Raw genomic sequence first — 21105 nt, forward strand, 5'->3', positions numbered from 1 at the left:
ATTTGGCCTTTGCCTAACTGTGACCTGAATTTAAGTGCAGTGCAAACAAAAATCTAATTGAACGATAAACATGGGACAATCACAATGCAAAGGGATTGGCTCCAGAAAAGAGGAAGAGGCTCTGTGAAGACAATAAAATGGAGACAGAGCAGCTGGGAATGTGGGAGCCACAGACTTTAGCACCATTTCAAGCCAGGGCTGGGACCTGCAGAAGGCTGAAGTTGTCCTCATCAAGCCATGGGAGAAACTGATCACTGAGGCCACACTCTTCTGGGTCCACGGCACCAGTCCACGCTGACAGGCCACTCCCTCCTGACCAAACCACCCGCAGCTCCAGCCCAAACCCAGACTTGTCACTTGCTGCTACCCTGGACAAAAGACCTCAGCTTTCTCGGCTGGGGATCCTATCTCCTAGGGGCCGTGAGGACTACAGCACTGGGCCCACAGAGCCCGCAGCACTGCCAAGCGGTAAGCATGCACTAACGTCAGTCACCTTAGTCCTCATACAACCTCCTCCCCTTCCTCCTGGATGCCCCCCTTGCTCAGGCCTCCAAATTTCGAATCCAAGAGACTTTTTCCAGCATTTATCCTCCTGGCACCTGAAAATAACAACAGCCCTCCCCTTCTAGAACTAGGCATGTATACAGCCAAACCCTGCAAACCAGGGTCCAACTCACCCCTGCCACAAGCCACAGTGCTTGGGGGGGGGCGGTGATGAAGACACCATTTCCCAGACAGTTTAGCCGTGTGGAGGCTGCAGGTATTCTGCAAGATTCACACGATGAATGGAGTCATCTGACTTTTTAACTCCAAGCTATTCACACTAAAATAAAGTTTAAAATGTGATAAAAGAAAAACCTTTAAGATTAAAAATGTATCAGAAACCAGTTTTATCAATGGGCACCATGACTACAGATTCGGGTTACACCACACCATGAGGAAAATTCTTTCCCCATCCACATCAGACCTGTCAAGTTTTCTAGACACCCCAGCAACCTCCCCAAACCTTCAGCCGACTGACCTGGGTTTGGGGTTTGGTTTCAGTCCAGGGAGGCAGGGGTGGCCATGTCCTGCTTCTTGGCACCACCGTGTGGCCGTATACAGACATTGCCCATTTCACCCAACTCCAAGTCCTGGCTTCAAACCCCAGCTCTTAACCAGTGAGATCATGGGCAAGTTGATAACTTGAAAAGGCCAAGATAAAGTGTACACCCTGCTATAATTATAACATGTGACAGATATATACGCACAGGATCAACGACTGGAATGAGGGACTTCCCCTGCAGAAACAATGATGCACTGAAGTTTGAGGGTAAATCTGCCAAGTGTTTTAACCTGCATCCTCAGTCCATATCAACATATCTGCACCACTCCACAGACCAGACCCAGTGCTGGGACCAACTTCCTCCACAAAATCTCCCCTAAAGCCCCTCCAGCTGATGTCATTACACTCTTCACCCTCTAGGTCCCATCTGTGCCCTTGTTCCCTAAAAGACTGCAGATTCCTTGCAGGAATGGCGTCGGGCATTCATGCAGTGAGAATAAAGATGAAGCAACAGAGCTGACCTCACATCTCAACTGGGAAATGAACCGTCTACACTGGGGGAACCAGGACTGATCATCCGGTGGGGAAAGGTGCGTGTATGAAACGTGGTCTTCCAGGCCACTCTGGACTCAACCTGGGACACATCACCCAACACCGAATGCATCTTATTTCTATTAAGTGCTTGGCCCCGGGAGATCCTAGATCCTAAAGCAATGCATTTTACGGAAGCCTTCACAACTGACAGCCATACCCTAATGGATACTTGAGTACCACAAAATTAAAATAAAAAATTATGGATGCTTTGTAAGACCTGTTAGCACTGACTTGAGTAAGAACCAACAGAATAACTGCTTCTAAGAAGTGGCCTATTCATCCCGGTACATAACCAGACCTATGAAAATCAGGGAACACCACTGAGGGGACAGCCTGCAAATGCAACAGGAGAGAAGAAAACAGGATAAAAATGTGGAAAAGGCGAAGTTCACAGACAGTACAAAAGATGGTTAAAACTTCCAAGCCTAGCCTGAAATCTTGGCTAAGTCAGAGAAAGTAGGATTGTAAGTGCTATTACCCAGATCCAGAAAATGTTAAGCTGTAGAAAAGGTGTGACAGGGTATTCCTGCTGAACATCAACTAAAACCAAAGATACCTAGTTAGGACTAACCTAGGGCTAATGAAGACATAAGACTCTCAAGCTGAGAGAACTAGGCGGGTGAGATGTCTAGGAATCATCCACTTTTACTTCCAACAGTTCAAAACAATTAGCATGGTTATAATTTAAGCCCTGTTATATAAATATATATAATTCAACACACACTTAAGTTCAAAAGGTACCTGCCCTAGACATATACTTCTAAATTCTAACCGTCAGGAAAAACTCACTTTCTATGTTGTAAACTGGGAGGTGGTGTTGCTCAGTTGCTAAGTCCTACTCTTTGCAGTCCCCACAGACTGTAGGATTCTCTGTCCGTTGGGTCCTCCTGGCAAGAATTCTCGAGTGGGTTGCCATTTTCCTCTCCAGGGGATCTTCCCAACCCAAGGATGGAACCTGCATTTCCTGCGGTTCCTTTACCACTGAGACACCAGGGAAGCCCCTTGTAAACTATATGGGGCTTTATTCTGATCATCAATCATCAAACCATGCTATTAATAAGATAAGAAATCCTAATCTTTTTCTTCACTCAAGGGGTTACCATTACAATTTCAATCTGTCTACAAAGATCAACAACAAGAAATAACAAAATATAGAGTGACTGGCAGTTTTAAAATATCCTTAATATGCTTCTCAATCCTGAGCATTTTAGTTTCTTTTAACATCCCCCAAGCCCAAGAGTATCAAGGGAGATGCAATGTAAACGTTCTAATGTAGATATCTACAGTTTAACAATTATCTGCCTTAATAACTATAGCTATAAAATTTTAAGAGCTATAGTATTTTGGTGGCAATTAGAGTTATTGATATTTCTAAAACTCATTTGAGATTCTACTGTAACTTGAGCAAAAACTGACTTTCTGATATGGCTTTGGATATAACAGTTTTACAATCTTAACATTATTAAGAAAAACTTATTGCCATGAATTTAAACCCATATTTAAAATTCAATCAAAACAAACTGCTCTTGATCAAAATACTGATGTACTTAAAATACATTTAATATTGACTCAATTTAATGGCAAGAATATTCATTCCACTTACAATCAATATGGTGAGATTAACACTTTTATTAATTCTCTACAGCAGTCAAGGAAAAAATATGCCACTCACTGTTCAAGAGTATTGAGCAATACCCCTCAAACAACTTTATAAATATGGAACATGTGAGGTAACTTTAAAGTTGAAATAAGAAATGACAAATATTAAGCCACTCCTCAACCCTGTCTTGCCACGTAAGGTATTACTGCAGTGTTGAGTGTAAGGGCTCCCTTAAAGACCTGGATCTAGGTTGCAGGTACTCAAATCATTTATGAAAAGAACTATGCTCCACCTACTTCTAAAAGGTTAGGTAGGGAATATGGATATGTGGCATATCCATATGTGGCAATAGGAATGGAGAATGTCAGCAGTTCTAAACAAGAAGAAAAGAATATCAGGTTAATCTTCATTCTCCAAGGTTCAGTTCAGTTCAGTTCAGTCACTCAGTCGTGTCCGACTCTTTGCAACCCCATGAATCGCAGCACACCAGGCCTCCCTGTCCATCACCAACTCCCGGAGTTCACCCAGACTCACGTCCATGGAGTCGGTGATGCCATCCAGCCATCTCATCCTCTGTCGTCCCCCTTCTCCTCCTGCCCCCAATCCCTCCCAGCATCAGAGTCTTTTCCAGTGAGTCAGCTCTTCGCATGAGGTGGCCAAAGTACTGGAGTTTCAGCTTCAGCATCAGTCCTTCCAATAAACACCCAGGACTGATCTCCTTTAGTTAGTGGGAAGCTACAAAATTACAATAAACTAGGTCTCCCTACACTGAGGAAAAAGAAAAAACTGTTGAGGATTGAGAAAAAAATATCCTGGGAGCAAATATTTAAAAAGTAATCTGGAAAAAAAAAAAGTTATCTGTTAAGCAGATTCTCACACCACCTTGAGTTTCTCAGTGCTCTTGGCAAGCCAAGTGCTGAGCCCTGAGTCACACAGCGCAGTGCTCCCTGAGACACAGTGGACACTGCAGCGTGCACACTGGTCTTCTTGGTTCGCAAAAAATGTGTGGCAACAGGCAATGCCAACTCCACAGACAAACGTGTCCACCTTCCTTTTATCTTACTTACACCAGATACTGACAAAATCATGGAAATAAGAAGCCAAAGTTAGTCTCTAGCACACACAAAAAAGGCAGTGGGAAGGGTATCTGGACATGTGAAGCCCATTTCGGGCACTAGAAGGTTTAAATTCTTAAACAACGACTTTTTTAAGACAAGGAAGGAGGGATTGAGGAAAGCAATCTTATTCTTTCATACACTAAAACTTAAACTTCAGCTCTCTGGGCTTTCTGGGGGCACTAGTGTTAAAGAACCCACCTGCAAGTCCAGGAGACCTAAGAGGCACAGATTCGATCCCTGGGTAGGGAAGATCCCCTGGAGGAGGGCATGGCAACCACTCCAGTGTTCTTGCCTGGAAAATCCCATGCACAGAGGAGCCTGGTGGGCTACAGTCCACAGGGTCGCACAGAGTCAGACACGACTGAAGTGACTTAGCATGCACACACGTTCTCCTGAAATTACTTCCACCCAGCATACGCCACACAAGCCAACCTCCTCCTCCTCCCCAGCCTCGTGGCAAGGCACCCACTCTCCAAAGGCAGGCACACAGCTCCTACTTTAGTCCTTCGCATGCCTCTTGACCCAGCCTTCCCCTTAAGCTCTTCTTCTTAGACTTGCCCCCAAATCTGAATGATGACCCAGAAGTAGAAACATCTTGGGTCAGCTCCACTGAGGATTCAGGGGTTCTGATGGTTCTATCACCGACCCAATGGACATGAGTTTGGGTCAACTCTGGGAGTTGGTGATGGACAGGGAAGCCTGGAGTGCTGCGGTCCATGGGGTTGCAAACAGTCAGACACGACTAAGTGACTGAACTGAACTGATGTTCTACTGGGCTAAGGCTGCAGGAAGTCCAATCTTTGGATGAATAGGGGTCTAACACACTAAGCTAGGCCAGAACTCTTATTTATTAATAAACCTGCCACCTACAATACATGCATTGAAGAAGGAAATGGCAACCCACTCCAGTGTTCTTGCCTGGAGAATCCCAAGGATGGCGGAACCTGGTGGGCTGCCGTCTATGGGGTCGCACAGAGTCAGACATGACTGGAGCGACTTAGCAGCAGTAGCAGCATAATAAAACACGGCCCCTGTGGACTGACCTTAATCGCTGCTTATAATAATCTTCATCTCCATCGTCTCGGCATCTCACTACTTTCCGGCCTCCTCCGGTGGCTTCAGCTTCTTCCCCAGAACTTGGAAAAAAGTCATCATCGATCTCCTGCACAGTGACTTTCTTCTGCCGTTTCCGGCGATTGAGCACCAGCCTCTGCTCCCAGTCAGAGCCTTCCCCGGGCAGGTCAGCACCCACCGTCTCTTCCAGCTCCTCCTCTGTGGGCAAGTACTCAGACTCTTCATCCTCAGAGTCCCCCTGTGCGTTTGGTCTCACATCACAATCCCAGGGTTTCTTTCCCTTTAGCAATCCGACCTGCCCCTGGAGCTGAAGAGCCCTCTTCTGGAGTTTCTTGATCTGTTTTTTCAGGCGTTTATCTGTTTTCGATACAGCTTTGCCTCTCTCATCTGGTTTGTTTTCATTGAGTGCTGAGCTCGGTTCAGAAGTGGCCGAGGCCGAAGCTTTTTTAGCTGCTCTTTTATTACAAGCTTGCTTCTTTCTTTCAAAGGACAGTTTCGCTTGATCTGCCAAATACTTTTCAAAGCCTGATGCTTCATTGAGCATTAGTTTTCTGGGCTTTTTCTCCTGCTTCTGAGGGATCTTGGTACCAAAAGGTGTCATCTGACCAGTGCGGACGAGCTCTTCCCAAGCGGTCTCCTGAGCGGGCATGAGCATGCTGCCAAGGCAGGAGGGCTCTGCTTCTGAAAAAGGGATGACAATGCATTGGGTACTAACATAAAACTTTCCAGGAGAACAACAGACGTGTGTGCTACTCAACACGGAGACACACACACACACACAAAAAAAATCAGTGAATCAGTGATGTACGATACTATGTATGAAGCACAGAGTGAAACCGACACACTCCAATTCAAAACGGTAACTTCTCAGTAACTTTTCCCAGAATACTGCATTATTAATATGCTTTCCGGGCATCCAAAGACAGACCCAGTCATACGTAACATACAGAGAGGGAAATTTTGCCGTGTTTCCTTATCAAGGAAAGAGTAGTCCTTGAAGAAGCAATCTCCCAAGTTTGCACATCACTGCTAACACCAGCTCTGAGAGGGACTTAAATTCAAGAGACAGCAGGACTGAAAACAGAACTCTAAAGAATTAGCATGCTCCTAAATAGGTTAGACATAAATGGTGGCTCTGCTCCATTCAATAGGATAGCCACCACGTGGCCATTTAAATTTACACTGAGAATTCATTTTTTTCAGTTGTACTTGCCACATTTCAAGAGCTCAGTAGCCACACGTGGCTGAAGGCTACCATGACGACCAACACAGACAGCGTTTCCACTACTGCAACCACGTCTACGGGACGGCACCACATTAGACACGCCAACTGACGGAAGGGACGCGCTGAAACTGGAGTCACGCTGTAGCGACAGGGAGCCGCCCAGAAACCACCGTCTTTCATCGGCTGAGATCGATCTGTAGCAAAATTACTACATCCATAGCCAAAACATCAACGGAAGTAAGGCTTACTGGGAAGGAAACCGTATTCTAAAACCTGTCATCTCTGCAGGCCAACAACGCCAGCACAGTTTTCGTTAAATGGACACTAAAGAAAAACGTGCCTCAGAAAGTGCAGAAATCCTAAGCGTACAGCCCAGTAAGCTTTCAGAAAAATATACCCATACACACCTGAAGAAGGACATAGCAACCCACTCCAGTATTCTTACCTGGAGAATCCCATGGACAGAAGAGCCTGGTGGGCTACAGTCTGCGGGGTGCAAGAGTAGGACACGACCGCGCAACTGGACCACCACATACCTAGACGCTAGCATCCAGGTCAGGAAGCATAAACCGCCTTTGATGGTGTCTCCCAGCTTCTAGTCCACTAGACACTGACCTGTTAACACTGCAGATAAGCTGCACCTGGCACTGAACTTGGAAATGTCTGTGCTTGTGTCTGGCTTCTTATGTTCAAAATTGTGCCTGTGAGTCATGCCTGCTGTTGAATTTGGCTGCAGTCTGTTGGTGCTCACTGCTGTTAGTGCGGTATTCTATTATATAACTCCACCACAATGTCTCCATTCTACTGTTAATGGACATGTGGGTAGTTTCCAGGTTTGGACAACTGAGAATAACGCTGCTACGAGTATTCCAGTACATGTCCTTTGGTAACGCTATGTATACAATTCTTTGGGTATATTAAGCTTTGGTAGACAACACCGAACATTTCCAAAGTGGTTCTGCCGATTTTAAGCTCTACCAGCAGTGTTTCAGAGTTTCAGCAGATCCACACCCTTGCCCTCCCATGTCAGCCATTCTGGTGGGTGTGCGGGAGAGCCGTTCCAAGGCTGTGATGTAGACTTCCCTAAGTGAACGTCTACACAGATCTGCTGATCTTTTGGGTAGCCTCTTGTAAGGAAATGCCCAAATCTTTTGCCAATTTTTGTCACAGGTGGTCTTTAAAAAGAAAAAAAAAGATCTCTAGGAATTCTTCATACATTCTAGACTCAAGTCCCTGGATTAACACAGACACTACAAACATTTATTCCCATTCTGCAGCAGCTTGCCTTTTATGCGATCTTTCAGCAAACACAAGACCTTAGTTGTAATATAGTTCATTTATCAAATCTTTTCCTTTACAGTGAGCATTTTGTGTCTTGTTAAATCTTTGCCCCAAGATCATGGAAATGTTTACTTTGTTATACTATTAAAGCTTTTTTTATCCTTCACATTGGAAGAATCCATCTGGAATTTACTTTAGTGCGCTATATGATGGGCCAATCTTCACTTCATCTTCATGTGGATTAACCCGGCACACTTAACGGAAGGATGATCCTTCTCCACGGCATGCACTGAGACATGTATCATGAACGCAAGTGGCCACATGTGGGTGGGTCTGCTTGCTGGCCCTCTATCCTGCCCACTGGTGTGCTGGTCTGCCTTACGCCACGACTGCACTGCTGTCTTACTTACTGTAGCTTAGTAACGGGTCTGGATAGTTTACTCTTCTTCAAGATCGTTGTGGCTACTCCTGACCCAATGCATTTTCATATAAATGTTACCATCCGCTCACTAGTGTCATTCACCTCAGCCTGCTCTTCCTACCCTACACCCTTCCTACCCTACACCCTCTCCCTCAGAAAACTCCCTGAGGTTCATACTGGGGTGGAATGAAGCTGCAGAAGGACAGAGCTGACATCATTACAATATTGTACCTTCCATCTATAACCATGGTGTATCTCCCTCATTTGTCTTCTCTTAATTTTTCAATGACATTTTGTTGTTTTTAATGTAGAGAGCACCAAAGAAAACTAATTTTTTAAACTAAGAGTTATTGCCAGATATTTTGATTTTGATTATAATTGCCATCTTTACTAAATTTTTATTTTTTACTTTTGCTCATATGCAGAAATATGACTGATTTTTCTATACGGACCTTGTGTTCAATGACACTGCTAAATTCACATAGAACGCCCACTGATTCTTGAAAGATATGACTTTCGATACGATGACCAATCACACATTCCGTAAATAGTGATGGTTTTCTTTCTTTTCTTACATTACTACACTACAGTACAATGTAACAGGAAAGGTGATAGCAGCACCTCATATCATCCCAGATCAGAGGAGCAAAGCCAACCATTGCAAAGTTTATCCCACCGAATTCCAGGGAAGGATTCTTTAATCAGATAATCCTCACAACGATTAAGAAATGGATCATTATGTGGAGAGCAAGGGAAAGGAAATCTCAGAAAAGCATGGGAGCAAAGAAAGGAAGGTCTACTATGCTTATGCCCATCTCAAGACAGACTTGGAAGGTTAAAGAATGTAGCCAAGGTCTATACCTGGGCAATAAAGAGCTGGGGCGCATAAAGCCCGGACGCTCTGCTCTCCTGCCTCCCCAGACAGGGCACAGAGCACCAGGGAGAAGGGACCTGGGCAATAAAGAGCTGGGGTGCATAAAGCCTGGACGCTCTGCTCTCCTGCCTCCGCAGACAGGGCACAGAGCACCAGGGAGAAGGGACCTGGGCAATAAAGAGCTGGGGTGCATAAAGCCCAGACGCTCTGCTCTCCTGCCTCCCCAGACAGGGCACAGAATGCCAGGGAGAAGGGACCTGGGCAATAAAGAGCTGGGGCACATAAAGCCTGGACACTCTGCCCTCCTGCCTCCCCAGACAGGGCACAGAGCGCCAGGGAGAAGGGACCTGGGCAATAAAGAGCTGGGGTGCATAAAGCCCAGATGCTCTGCTCTCCTGCCTCCCCAGACAGGGCACAGAGCGCCAGGGTGAAGGGACCTGGACGATAAAGAGCTGGGGCGCATAAAGCCCAGATGCTCTGCTCTCCCGCCTCCCCAGACAGGGCACAGAGCACCAGGGAGAAGGGAGGGAGCACAGAAAGGATGGACGAGGAACGGTGATAAGAGAGACCAGGAGCCTAAGTGCTGGCTAGAGGCCCAGTGGAAAGAGATAATAAGAAACAGGAGTTCAGAAAAAGGGAGAGGCCGTAAGTGTACAGGTGGCTAGAGAAGCCGTAGGGAAGGGGTAAGATTATTTGGGGTATTATATTATTATTAAAAAAGAGGGCTCAGCGAGAAATTCTGAGAGTAATTACTATTTAAGATAAGCCTAGAAAATCTGGTCAAAAACAACTAAATAGAAATGGCCAGAAGGCTGAAAGAAAAACCAGCAGAGAGACATGGCTCCTGAGAGGCAGGGAAGTAGCAGCTGCTATAGACAGGCCAAGCGGAGCTCTTGGATTGGGGGAAGCAACAATTACCCCTGGGCCGACTTTTACTGAACAAACAATAGGAAGCAAAAGATAACAGCAAGTTCTAGGCAGCCAGATCAAGAAACGGTTTTTTACTAACGAGAAACAACAGCATTTCAGCAGCAGGAAGCACTGGCCACAGGCCCAGTGGACCCTGTAAGACAACTCTCACAGCACACCTAGTATCTTTTTCCGTCACCTCAGTTGAGTCTTCACAATTCTCTTGTCTTACTGAATGGAGCCAGCACAAAATGTTTGCTTGAAGGGCTTAAATCTGTATTTCAACTAGTAAATAACTGAACAGCTACCAACAATTTCTAAACACGCACACACACACACTGACACTCAAGGCATTTCGTTTCAGAGCTTACGTATCTTCCCAAAAGGTTTTCCAAAAGACACCCATCCAGGGCAGTGATATAAGCAAAATCATGGCCATGAACTAAATAACCTGAATTAAGATGCCTTAACAACAGAATTGATGGTTAGAAAGCCTGTCAAACAGGTTCCAAAAAGATTTGTAAAAGCAATTCTATGAATGCTGACTGATGATACTGGGTCAACAAAACATAATTCAATCAAGATGTTAGGTGTCTTTATGAAGTTAATTATACAAAATGTTAAGATTTCTAATTTATTAAACGTAATACTTACTAAATGGGCACCAGGAGCCTCTATTAGGCTGAGTTAAAAATTTACTTTCATTCTCTGAAGCCCCCAAAGACTTCTAATTCGTTCCATCTCACAGTTTCTCTCTCTCTGAACAGTCTCTATCTAAACATCAAAGAGCTGCTAAAGAAAGATAGGAAAATACAAACGAGTCAGACTGGTAGACCCAGGTTAGGGTTAGAGTTAGGGTTAGGCTAGGTTCTATAGCTGTAGAGAATACAATGGCCTGCGTTTGTTTTGACACTAAGCAAATAAATGTATTTGTCCAAACACCCAGGCTGGGACTGAAGAGACACCCTCCACGGAGCAGAGGCATCAGGCAGCAGTTCGGAACAGAGACCCCACCCAGGACCTCACCAGCATCCTCCTCCTCCAGCCCGCCGAGACCGAGTTCCACTTGCACCTCTGCTCCTCCGAGGACGGCCTGGAGTCGTTTTTGTTTTGCCGTGATCTTCTTCAGCTGTTGTTCCTTAAATGGTAAATGGTGAATACAAAAAAACAGCAGTGAAATGATTAAATACAAAAGGCAGCATCATAAAATTTTAAACACTTTAATCAAGGCCAGAATAAAAATAAAACACAACGGCCATATGTTACTATTACTACAGAGAAACTGATCTGAGTAACTGCTACTTTTCTCGAAGGAAGTAGCGTGTTCCCCCAGGCGGCACCCCGTCCCCGTCCCCCTGACCGGGTGGCACAGTCCACTACTGGTAAGCACCTAAGCCCCACATGCACTGACTGTTGACTTGGGAGGCGGCCCTGCTCTTCTTGGCGTCCCCGTCACACACTGGGTAAATCACTGCATTTGTTTCTGACCTTAGCAGCCAAAGGGCTATGAGGTCAATAGGCTTTACGGCAAAGAAACACATCAGTGTTCAAACAGTGGAAACAGTAACCCCCCTGATAACCTACCACATTTATGACTGTCCTTTATAGCACACTACTCAATCACAACATTGGAAAATAAACTCTATTTTGACAGACCCTCTTACTCTGTCCTTCCTGGGCCCCCCTTTGTTTTGTCTTCCTCCTACATCACCAGAGCTCACTATGTGGCCATTCCTAGGGACTCCCCAGTTAACTAGGCCTATGGTAGGTGGTTCTTCTTTCCAAGGTCAAGAATGTTTAAACAGCAGACATGAGCGTGGGGCGAGGGGACATCCTGATTATGGACACCATGTTGTAACGACTTGTAATTTGTTTTATCTTGCAGGTTTTTTCTCAGCAAATTCTCATTTAAAACAGCCTGTCTCTGAACAGTCTCTCTCTAAACATCAGAGAAGAGCTAAAGAAAGACAGGAGTAGACAAACATGTTAGACTAGTACCTAAGTGCTCCTCACTGCTCTTTGAAACTCCAACCCACCAGAAGCCCTGTATTCACACGCTCCCACAGAGGCCAGACGGTCCCGTCTGCTCTGGGGAGACCCCGGCTGCCTCACTCCACTGTAAGCAATGAGTGAGCTGCTGCTATGGAGTTAAGTGAGGAGTCAGTGTGGTGAAGACCACGAACTGTTGAGTGGAAGGCAGAAGGAGGAGCCAAGGCTAACGAGACCCCCAAAGATAAAGCGCGAACAGGCGTCATGAGGACCCTACTCGCTGCAGGGGATCGACTGCAAGCACAAGGCCATGTGTTAGCCACCCTGGACGGCAGCAATAAGGTGATTAAAACGAGTCATTTCTACCCCCCGCCACATGTTGTCATGGAGTGTACGTAAGTTCTAAAAAATGCTCAGACTTTATAAAAACAATGTCAAAAGTAATAGGCATTTCCCCATCCGTAAGTCCAACAACCCTAAGTGCAGCCCCGTCAGTGTGGCTGGGTGGCAACTAAGGCCAGCCTCTTAGAAGAGCGCGCGGGTGTGGGGTGGGGCTGGCGGGAAACAGTCAGCACAGGCATGGGCCGGGCAGGGAAAGGGCCAAGTCCACGCGAGACGAGACCAGACGGCGAGAGGCTGGCGGGCCAGAGAGGAACCTCAGCTGGGGGAGAGAGAGCGGCGACGCGAGGGAGCCCGTGCAAGCACGGGAGTGAGGCGAAAAGTCAAAACAGGGGGCTTCCTCTCAGCTGCCAAGGTGCCTGCACATGTGTGCATGTATTTTTAGAAACACTCTTTAAACCGAGGATGTTCAAGGGAAACAGCCAAAAAATTAAATGCATAAAATTTAATTCTCTATTGTAGATCTGCTCCACATCTTACAAGTACTTCTCAGAAATACTTATTTCCTAAATATTACATGAGCTTAAATAATGACTTTTTTTCAAAACCCGAGACTTAAGTGTTTTCTGGAGTCACCTTGTTACACTTCTGTCGTTTTACAGAGTCTAGTTTCCTGTTGATGTCTTTGTCGGTGGCAGCTTGAGGGCCAAGTTGTTCAATAATTTTATCAATCTGTCTTAAGGATGTCGTACATGACCTGAAAAGTAAGAGAAAATCTCTATTTTCCACTCTGGTAACATTTTTTACAGAAGAATATGAAAAGAGGAATGCTAACAACATGTCCCTTTTACTTCTCATTAACTAGACACAAGAGAAACCAAACCAGACTAACATACGCTCTGGCCACTAACAGAACCTGAAGAATTGTTATAAATATAAGACGACCGCTCATGCTTTTTTTTAATCTGGCTAATTTTAATCTGCTTATTCCCACTGGCAAACTGATTCATTCAGCCTATAAGCATTTTAAGTGTCTATTCACTGATTCATTCAGCCTATAAGCATTTTAAGTGTCTATTCAACAGACTATGCAAAAATGATGGGCAATGTTGTCCTTTTATATGAAAAAATGCATACACTTTTCTTTAAGACGATTTTTTAGAGCAGTTTTAGGTACACAGAAAAATTGAGGAGAAGGCAGTGATTTCCCATATACTCCTTGCCCCAAATACGCACAGACTACCCCATTAGCAGCAACCCAAACATGGGTTTTTAAAGCCCATTATGGGAGTTTCCCAAAGTTTGGAAAAGTACTAAACATATTTAAACATTTTTTATATAAATCAGACATCTGTGACAGTATTTTTCTTTTGCATGACTAGAAGACTTACAGCTATATTATTACACTTTGTAGTACAAACAGAAAAAGCCAATTTATAATAGACTGCTCCTAAAATAAGACATAGAATTGCAACTCCCAACTTTCAAAAGACAAATTCAATATTGACACTTGTGTAATTTGCTGTCTGTATACTTTGTGGATTTCAGCAGAAAAGACATTATCAACGCAACTCACTGGTGGTCCTGGCACCACGTGTCACCCTCTGTCTAGCACTGGGCAGCTCATGACTCTGCAGCACCCTGCTCTGTCACCTCTGCAAGCAGTGGACACATTTCCAAGGTCCTCACACCTGAAGGTCAGACTACAACTATTGGAGAACACCTGCTGCTCAAGAGGCTCAAAGAACACACCAGAAAACTGTGAGCAGAGAACAGGCCCTTTGGGTGCCAGGAGTGCACAGCGCCCTCCGCAGGGGCAGCAGCTCCATACTCTCCCCTCCTCCTCCCGCCGCCCCACCTGACGCCGCCCCACCCCTCCACCTGGCCTCCTTCTCTCCCTGCTTGCAGCACGCTCGGCTGAGCACACTGGCTATGGGGGGCAGACTGGCAATGGAGCGCGAGCTCACCTCAATCCTCTGCCCCCTCTTTCAGCCCAGGTCCAGGCCTCTCCACAACCAACGCGTTCTGCTCAGCACAGCCCAGGTCCGTTTCTCCTCTAAAGCCTAAGTGAGCCTCCATGGCACTTCACCTTTCCTTAGAGAGGCAAAAGTACAATGGAAGAAAGGAAAAGCAGGGAGGGATTTCTCACTGTTTCCAGAAATGCAAATCTGAAAAGGTACCAAAAGACTGGTCCTCGGTTCAGGAACAGGAAACTAGAAAGAAACTATAGGATGGGGGAGAGGGCCGGGGGACGTTCCTGCTATCTGGAGTGGACACATCAGATCTTCACAAACACCTCTCCTGAGAACCATCTGTGCACAAGCTTGTGAGATCTGGGCCAGAGAACAGCACTTCTCTCCAGGACATCATGTGTAAACAAGCTGCCAAGAACTGAACTGAGTAACTACTGTTTACAATGCTCCTGAGGGCTGGGGTTTAAACACAGGTCAAGGACTTACTGACTCCATTTTCTGATTAAAGGTTCTATAAATCCCCTCAATTTCTGGACTACCACAGGTATTGTCTACATTTTTCAGTCGTAAGTAAAATCAGAGAGAAGGTGGTCCACACTCACGTGAGGTCGTCCAGGACTGACCGGTACTCCTTCTCCGCCTCAGCGAGCTGGGCCACGCAGCTGGCCTCATGGATGGCGCTACCAACCTGCTGAAGCACCCCTTGCTCCAGCACATCCTGGTCGTAGACATCTACACCCAACCCCTGCAGCTCCAGGGCCTGTGCACCGGGCTCCACGGCCTGGATCTGATGTCTGTCGATGTGCAGCAGGGCTGGCCCTCTCCTGGGAAGTTCCAAGAGACACCCTTCGGTGGAAGTGGAGGGTCCATTAGCAGAGGAACAAGAGGGGAGGCTCTGCCCCAGGTCCATGTCGCCATCCTTCTCCTGCTTGATTGTCCCCTCCTCACTGCCACTGACATCCTGGCTCCGTGAACAGTCTGGCTCCTGAGTCTGACTTGAGTGCGGGATTCTTTCATTTGGCATCCTCTTCAGACTATCTAAAAGGAAAAAATTTTTCAGCAAGCCCATCAGTTATATAGAATTGTATTTATAAAGTTTAGCAAATATTTCATAATTAAAGCAGATTCATTTCTCAAAAGACCAATAATCCTCCAATTACATAAATTCAAGTTTCCAAGTATTATTTCTCTTAAAAGAGCAAAAACTATAGATCTTCTTGAGTTCTGATAATAAGGAAAATTCCCAACAACAGAAAAAGAAATGCAGTATCATCAAGAACCCTGGGGTACCCAGCTGAGAAAGCTGGCAACCAGTATCCCAAGTGATGCCCGCAGTCTTCTCCAAATCACGTGAAGTCACTTCACTGCTGCTTTCCAAGCGAGCCTCTTCACTGCGTTATGGCACAAAGACCCGCATTAGAGCTGCATGATCAACTGGACATCAGACCCAGTGACTTAAGCAGACAGACTGGTAGAGGTTCTCTACACATCCAACACTGGAAACTTTTAGGTTGACTATTTATTCCAATAAGTAGAAACCTCTGAAAAGAGATAATAAATAACACCACTCAAATCAGAACCTCAGTTAATTAAAAGTCTTAAAAATAACTCCATTTCAATGCATGGTATTTCTCACCAACAAGCTGGCAAAAACATGATGACTGATAATATCCACCACACGTAAGAAAGAGCCACCTCCACATAACGTTGGTGGGAATATAAATTAGTAAAATTCTTTTGGAAGGCAGTTTAGCAATATCTACCAAGATTTAAAATGCACATTACTAGGCACTTATTCCAGAGAAATATTCACATATACATAGGCTATTTATTGTAGCATGTATAATGGTCTTAAACCAGCATTAAATACTCTCAACAGTAACAATATGAAAGTCAAATAAAATGAAAAGCCATGTCGTATGAAGGCATTTATATTGGAAAAAAATGTGTACCCACATCTGTGTGCAAGGAATGCATTCAAAATGATGTGAAGATACATACTAAACCTTTAGCGTTGGAAGGGGGGAGACAGAAGGAGAAGGTAGGAATGAAGGGGAACTTTCACATTTTACAACAAGAAATGAGGAACTCCTCGAATGAAAATGAAAATATGTTTGCTATACTGCCTGTATAACTCCATCTAATAAATACTTTTAAATAGATTTAAGTGACAGCTTATCTTTTTACTTAACCGTGAATAAACTCTTTATTTCTATGAAATGTTCACAAGTTCCCCAACAAGCTCCACTCATTCCTCATTAAATAAAGTGATGCCAGTGGCCAAGCACGAGGATACAAAGATGCCAGGAACTTAGTGTCACCCTGTCCCGAGGGGCTCACTCTCCACTGGAGAAGCATGCCAGTGGGGCACGTCGATAAAAGAGGCACAGACAAGAGGCCAGGCGGACACAGAAGAAGGGACAGTGCACTGGATCTGGAGTTCAAAAAACACAGACAAAGTGAGTTCTGCACATGACCCACGATCTGACACACATAAGGTGCTCATACATGTGGAAAGGCAGGCTCAGAGGGGAATCTAAAATAACAAGTCTGGTCTGGACAACTGAGTCACTGGTGAATTCAGTCACGAAATTTGAATCAGAAAGGAAGCAGATGGTAAGCAGCCAAAGCTGTCCGGCCAGAAGGCAGGCAGAAATATGAATCTGGGCTCTAGAGAAAATCTGGAAATATCAGCAGAGTAAACAGCCCCAGGGATCCCAGGGCACTTGACAGGGACCAGAGATTCTTTTAGAGGATAAGAAAGAGGCTAAGGTTGAAAAGGTTAAAAGTGAACAGCAGAGAAAGAAAATTCCTCTACCTGGGGCCCTTCTGATTATTTCCAGAAGAAAGGATCAGACTGGCACTCTATTACTTTCAACAGAGAGGATTCTGGCTCCGAGCCTTCATACTAGCTGGAATTTTTTCATTGTTCTTATTTGTATGTATACAAGGATTTCCTTTTCAGTTCTTAAAACATATACTAATCAATCAAAATATTAAGTAATAACTCTGTAGTGCAAAGACAAGCTTAAAATAACGATGTTTGGAGACAACGTCTAATAAGGAGTTAGGAAGGAATGGTCAAATGTGGGAAATAACAGGGCAAGTTCTAAGGAAACTCCAAAGGTTCCAGTGGATTTGGAAAGCTGATCAGTGGTTATCTTAGTAAAAGAAATCTTAGCAAAGGGGAAAAAAAAAAATCAGACCATAGTGGGATAAGAAATGGGTAGATAAGGAAATAGAGGCCTAAGGATAGGCTATGGCAGAGAGAGATCACTGGAATAATAAAGGAATTAAAGGATGGGGAAGGAAAATTTGGTCAAGAAAAACTATAGGATGAACAGCGAGTGGGGACTAGGGAGATAATCTGCAAAGAAAGCAGTATATGAGACAGCAGCAAGTACAGAAGTGAAGAGGGCACAGCACACCTGTCTCTGACTCTGGCAGGAGGATGACTCCTGATGGACCTGAACGTACAGGTGCAGAGAGCAGCTTAGGTGGACCACAGAGAAAATACTCTATAAGGCAGGAAATTGGGCATTACCTGAGTCACGGGACACAGCTGGGATGGGAGGTGGGGGAGAGTAAGAATCGGAACTAAGTAACCTGTAGAAGAGAAAAGCTGACGGGGAACGAACACTGGTGACAGGTGCGGAGGCCTACCAGAGGCTGGTTCCCCAACCAGGAACTGCCAACAACCCCAGCTTCCTCCTTCAGTAATCAGCAGTCCCAGGGGAAATGCCAATGTTGGGCGTCTTCAGGGTAGAAAAGCAGATGTTGCCTGGGGGTAAAGATGCTGAGAAGACGTGCCAGAAGTCAATACAACATGGTAAAAACAATTACTCTTCAATTAAAAATAACTTTTTTTAAAAGATGCTGAGTATTTCAAGTAACTGACCTTGGGGTCCAAGCTGGGCAGATTAGGGAAAGAAAAAAAAAAAAAACAAGCCAGGAGGCACTGAAGAGCGAGGAAGGAAAAGGCAGGTGAAAAAGAGAAAAGAAGGAAGAAAGGGATCAAGAAGCCACTTGGAGAATACACTAAAGGGCAAGTCTCCTGGGAATAAGAGATGAAAACCAGGAAGTTCCGGTTAGAAGGCAGAATTATTTCAGAAGCGAAATAAATCAGCTGACATTCAATAGATATTTACTGAGTCAATTACACCAGACAATGTACTCTGCCAAAGAGTTTCTGTCTGCATAGAACTTGGAGCTCTTGCGGATGACATGTATTTTAAGAATTATACATATGTATTTACCTACATAAATACATGCACGCTTAGTTGTTCAGTCATGTCTGACTCTTTGCTCCCCCATGGACTGTAGCCAGCCAGCCCCCTCTGTCCACTGAATTTCCCAGGCAAGAATACTGGAGTAGATTCCCATTTCCTTCTCCAACATAAATAAGTATTTATACATAAATTAAACACACACAAATATAACTGTGGTAACTGCTATAGAAAAGTACAGACTTCTTATAACAAAATAACACAGGAGCCTAACTGATATTAGAGAAGTAGATGTGAGGTCAGGGACACCTCTTTGATAAACTGATATGTGAACCAGCATCTGAAGGATGAAATAACAGGCCAAAAGTGAGTATTTTGCAAACAAACAGCATGTGTGATTTCTAAGGCTGGTAAGAGTTGGTGCTATTGAAAAACTGGAAGAAGGCTGGAGCATTCTGACAAATCTTTATTGTACATGAATTACAGAGTTAAAGAAACTGATAATGACTCATTTACAGAACGTCTTCTAACACTCTGCAAGACTTAACCATCTGGAAAAACAGTATCTTCATTGTCCTCCTTTCAGAACTGGGGCGTCTGTGGGAGGCGCTGGATACTGGTTTGGAGGTTTAGTTGTATATATGCAGAACTGGGAAGGGGAAGGGGTGTACTTGAAGATGGAACCATGGGCAAGGACCAGATCACAGGGAGCCTAGGGAAACATGAACTTGGATTTTTCTCCAAGTGTAATGGAGTGACTCTAACAGTTTCAATCAGGGTGATAATGCCATGACCCAATTTATGTTTGTAAAGACCAGCTGGACTACAGTACGGATAATGGATTGGAGGAAACAGCGCAACATGGACATGCTGGGGCCCGTACGGGTGACAAGTGACAGGAGCTTGGAACTGGTGATAGCAGTGAAGATAAGATGCTACGTGGGAAATCTTTATGCTACAGCATTTATATGCGGACTGCTCAATCCTCCTTCACATACTCCCACTTGACTATATCAACTGCCTGACTTGTTTTTACCCCGAATGTCTCGTTCAAATAACAACTCCAGTTTTAACCGAGATCAAACAGGGCCGGGCTGACCCTAATTGCGGGGGGCGGCGGGAGGGGGGGGGGCAGGACACAGAGCCGGAAAGCTGATGCTTAGTCGCCGGCCCACCTTGCCCTCGGCGGAGCCAGGGGGCCCCCCACCCCCACCGGTCCTCCCAGGTGAGCGCTCCCGAGCAGCACTTCCGGCCGCAGGTGGGAGGGCGCGACAGCCGCGCGCCCAGCCCGAGGGCCCGCTCCTGGCCGCCCGCGCGAAAGGGCTCCATCCCGGCTGCCAGGGGTCCAGGCGGGGCTGCGGCCGCCTGGAGAGTCGGAGCGGGCCCCGGACACGTCCCGTCTGACATTCAACCAGGCCGCCAGAACACTCACCCCAGGGCCGCGCGGCCACCCGTACGGAAACGTACACGCAGCAGCCGCAGTCAGCCGCCGTAGAACTTGGACTAGGACCGGGCGCGGCGCGTGCGTCTTCTACGTCGCCTGCCGCCGTAACCACCGCCCCCAACAGTGACCCGACAGCCGTGCGCGGGCGGGGCCTAGGGCGCATGCGCCGGCTGTAGGGGTGATTTTTGAACCCGGGTGAGGCCACGTGGTTTGAGCTCGTGACACAGCCGTGCTTTTCTACCTGCGAGCCGAGTGCGGAAGTGGTCCTGGTTGCTGATCTCTGGATTGTGGCTAGCGCTTCACGCGTGGTGAAAAATACATCTTTAGTAAAGGGGATTATAAGAATTAAAAGAAGGAATAAGAATGTTTCCAGAAAAGGTAGAGAGGGATACGCAGTGTGCGGAGCGACTGTGCTGACAATTAACCATGAACCCCAAAGAGAAAGTAAGCTTGGGGAAAGGAGCTGTCTTGAGCTCCGCTCGTTTCAGTATCTGGCACGGCTGTTAGTACGTGAGGAATAGGGAGAGGGCTTATTTATCTTTGTTCCCCCTCTTACACACACACACACACGCACCCCGAGTGGTGTGTGTACACAGTGGGCCTACGTCAGTGTCTTGATTGCTTTAGTCAGTCACTTAATATTTGTCCTCAGATCAAAAAGGAGGATTTTTGAGCCGGGTGACAATTCAGCTGGGAACGTTTGAAGAAACAAAAGGGTCACACACAGGTTGAGAACAAAGGGAGAAAATTGAGCTTCACCTGAGGAAGGAGTAGCCCCCTTTGGGTGGCAGCTGTCTCAAACAGCAGCAGCTTCTTTGCCCAGAGATTCCTGCTCTGGGAAAGGGTGGATTTTCCAGGGATCAGCGCCAGAGAGCCTTCTGGGAGTAAGTGACTGTGGGAAGAATCTTCCGGGTCTGAGCAGGAAAAGGGAGTGGCAAGTGTACTTGTAACACTCAGTAATAGCACTGTATCTGTCCTGTTGGCATTGCCAAT

General features: G+C 45.7%; 1 protein-coding gene across 2 annotated transcripts in view; it reads right to left on the reverse strand.

Moving 5' to 3' along the window:
* Positions 1 to 20214, reverse strand: part of ERCC6 (ERCC excision repair 6, chromatin remodeling factor) — a 72994-nt gene extending 52780 nt beyond the window's left edge. Inside the window, exons 1-5 of one of the 2 annotated variants that reach the window (XM_027530364.1) lie at positions 20101 to 20214; positions 15045 to 15480; positions 13106 to 13226; positions 11168 to 11279; positions 5401 to 6112 (exon numbers count right to left, since the gene is read on the reverse strand). In XM_027530364.1, the coding sequence (XP_027386165.1) occupies positions 5401 to 6112; positions 11168 to 11279; positions 13106 to 13226; positions 15045 to 15466 (1367 nt within the window). In that variant the 5' untranslated portion in view covers positions 15467 to 15480; positions 20101 to 20214. The remainder of the gene's footprint in view (positions 1 to 5400; positions 6113 to 11167; positions 11280 to 13105; positions 13227 to 15044; positions 15481 to 20100) is intronic. The other variant, XM_027530365.1, reaches the window with a different exon arrangement.
* Positions 20215 to 21105: the final 891 nt, after the last annotated feature.

This window comes from Bos indicus x Bos taurus, chromosome 28, assembly GCF_003369695.1.
Source record: "Bos indicus x Bos taurus breed Angus x Brahman F1 hybrid chromosome 28, Bos_hybrid_MaternalHap_v2.0, whole genome shotgun sequence".
In the NCBI taxonomy this organism is placed as follows: Eukaryota; Metazoa; Chordata; class Mammalia; order Artiodactyla; family Bovidae; genus Bos; species Bos indicus x Bos taurus.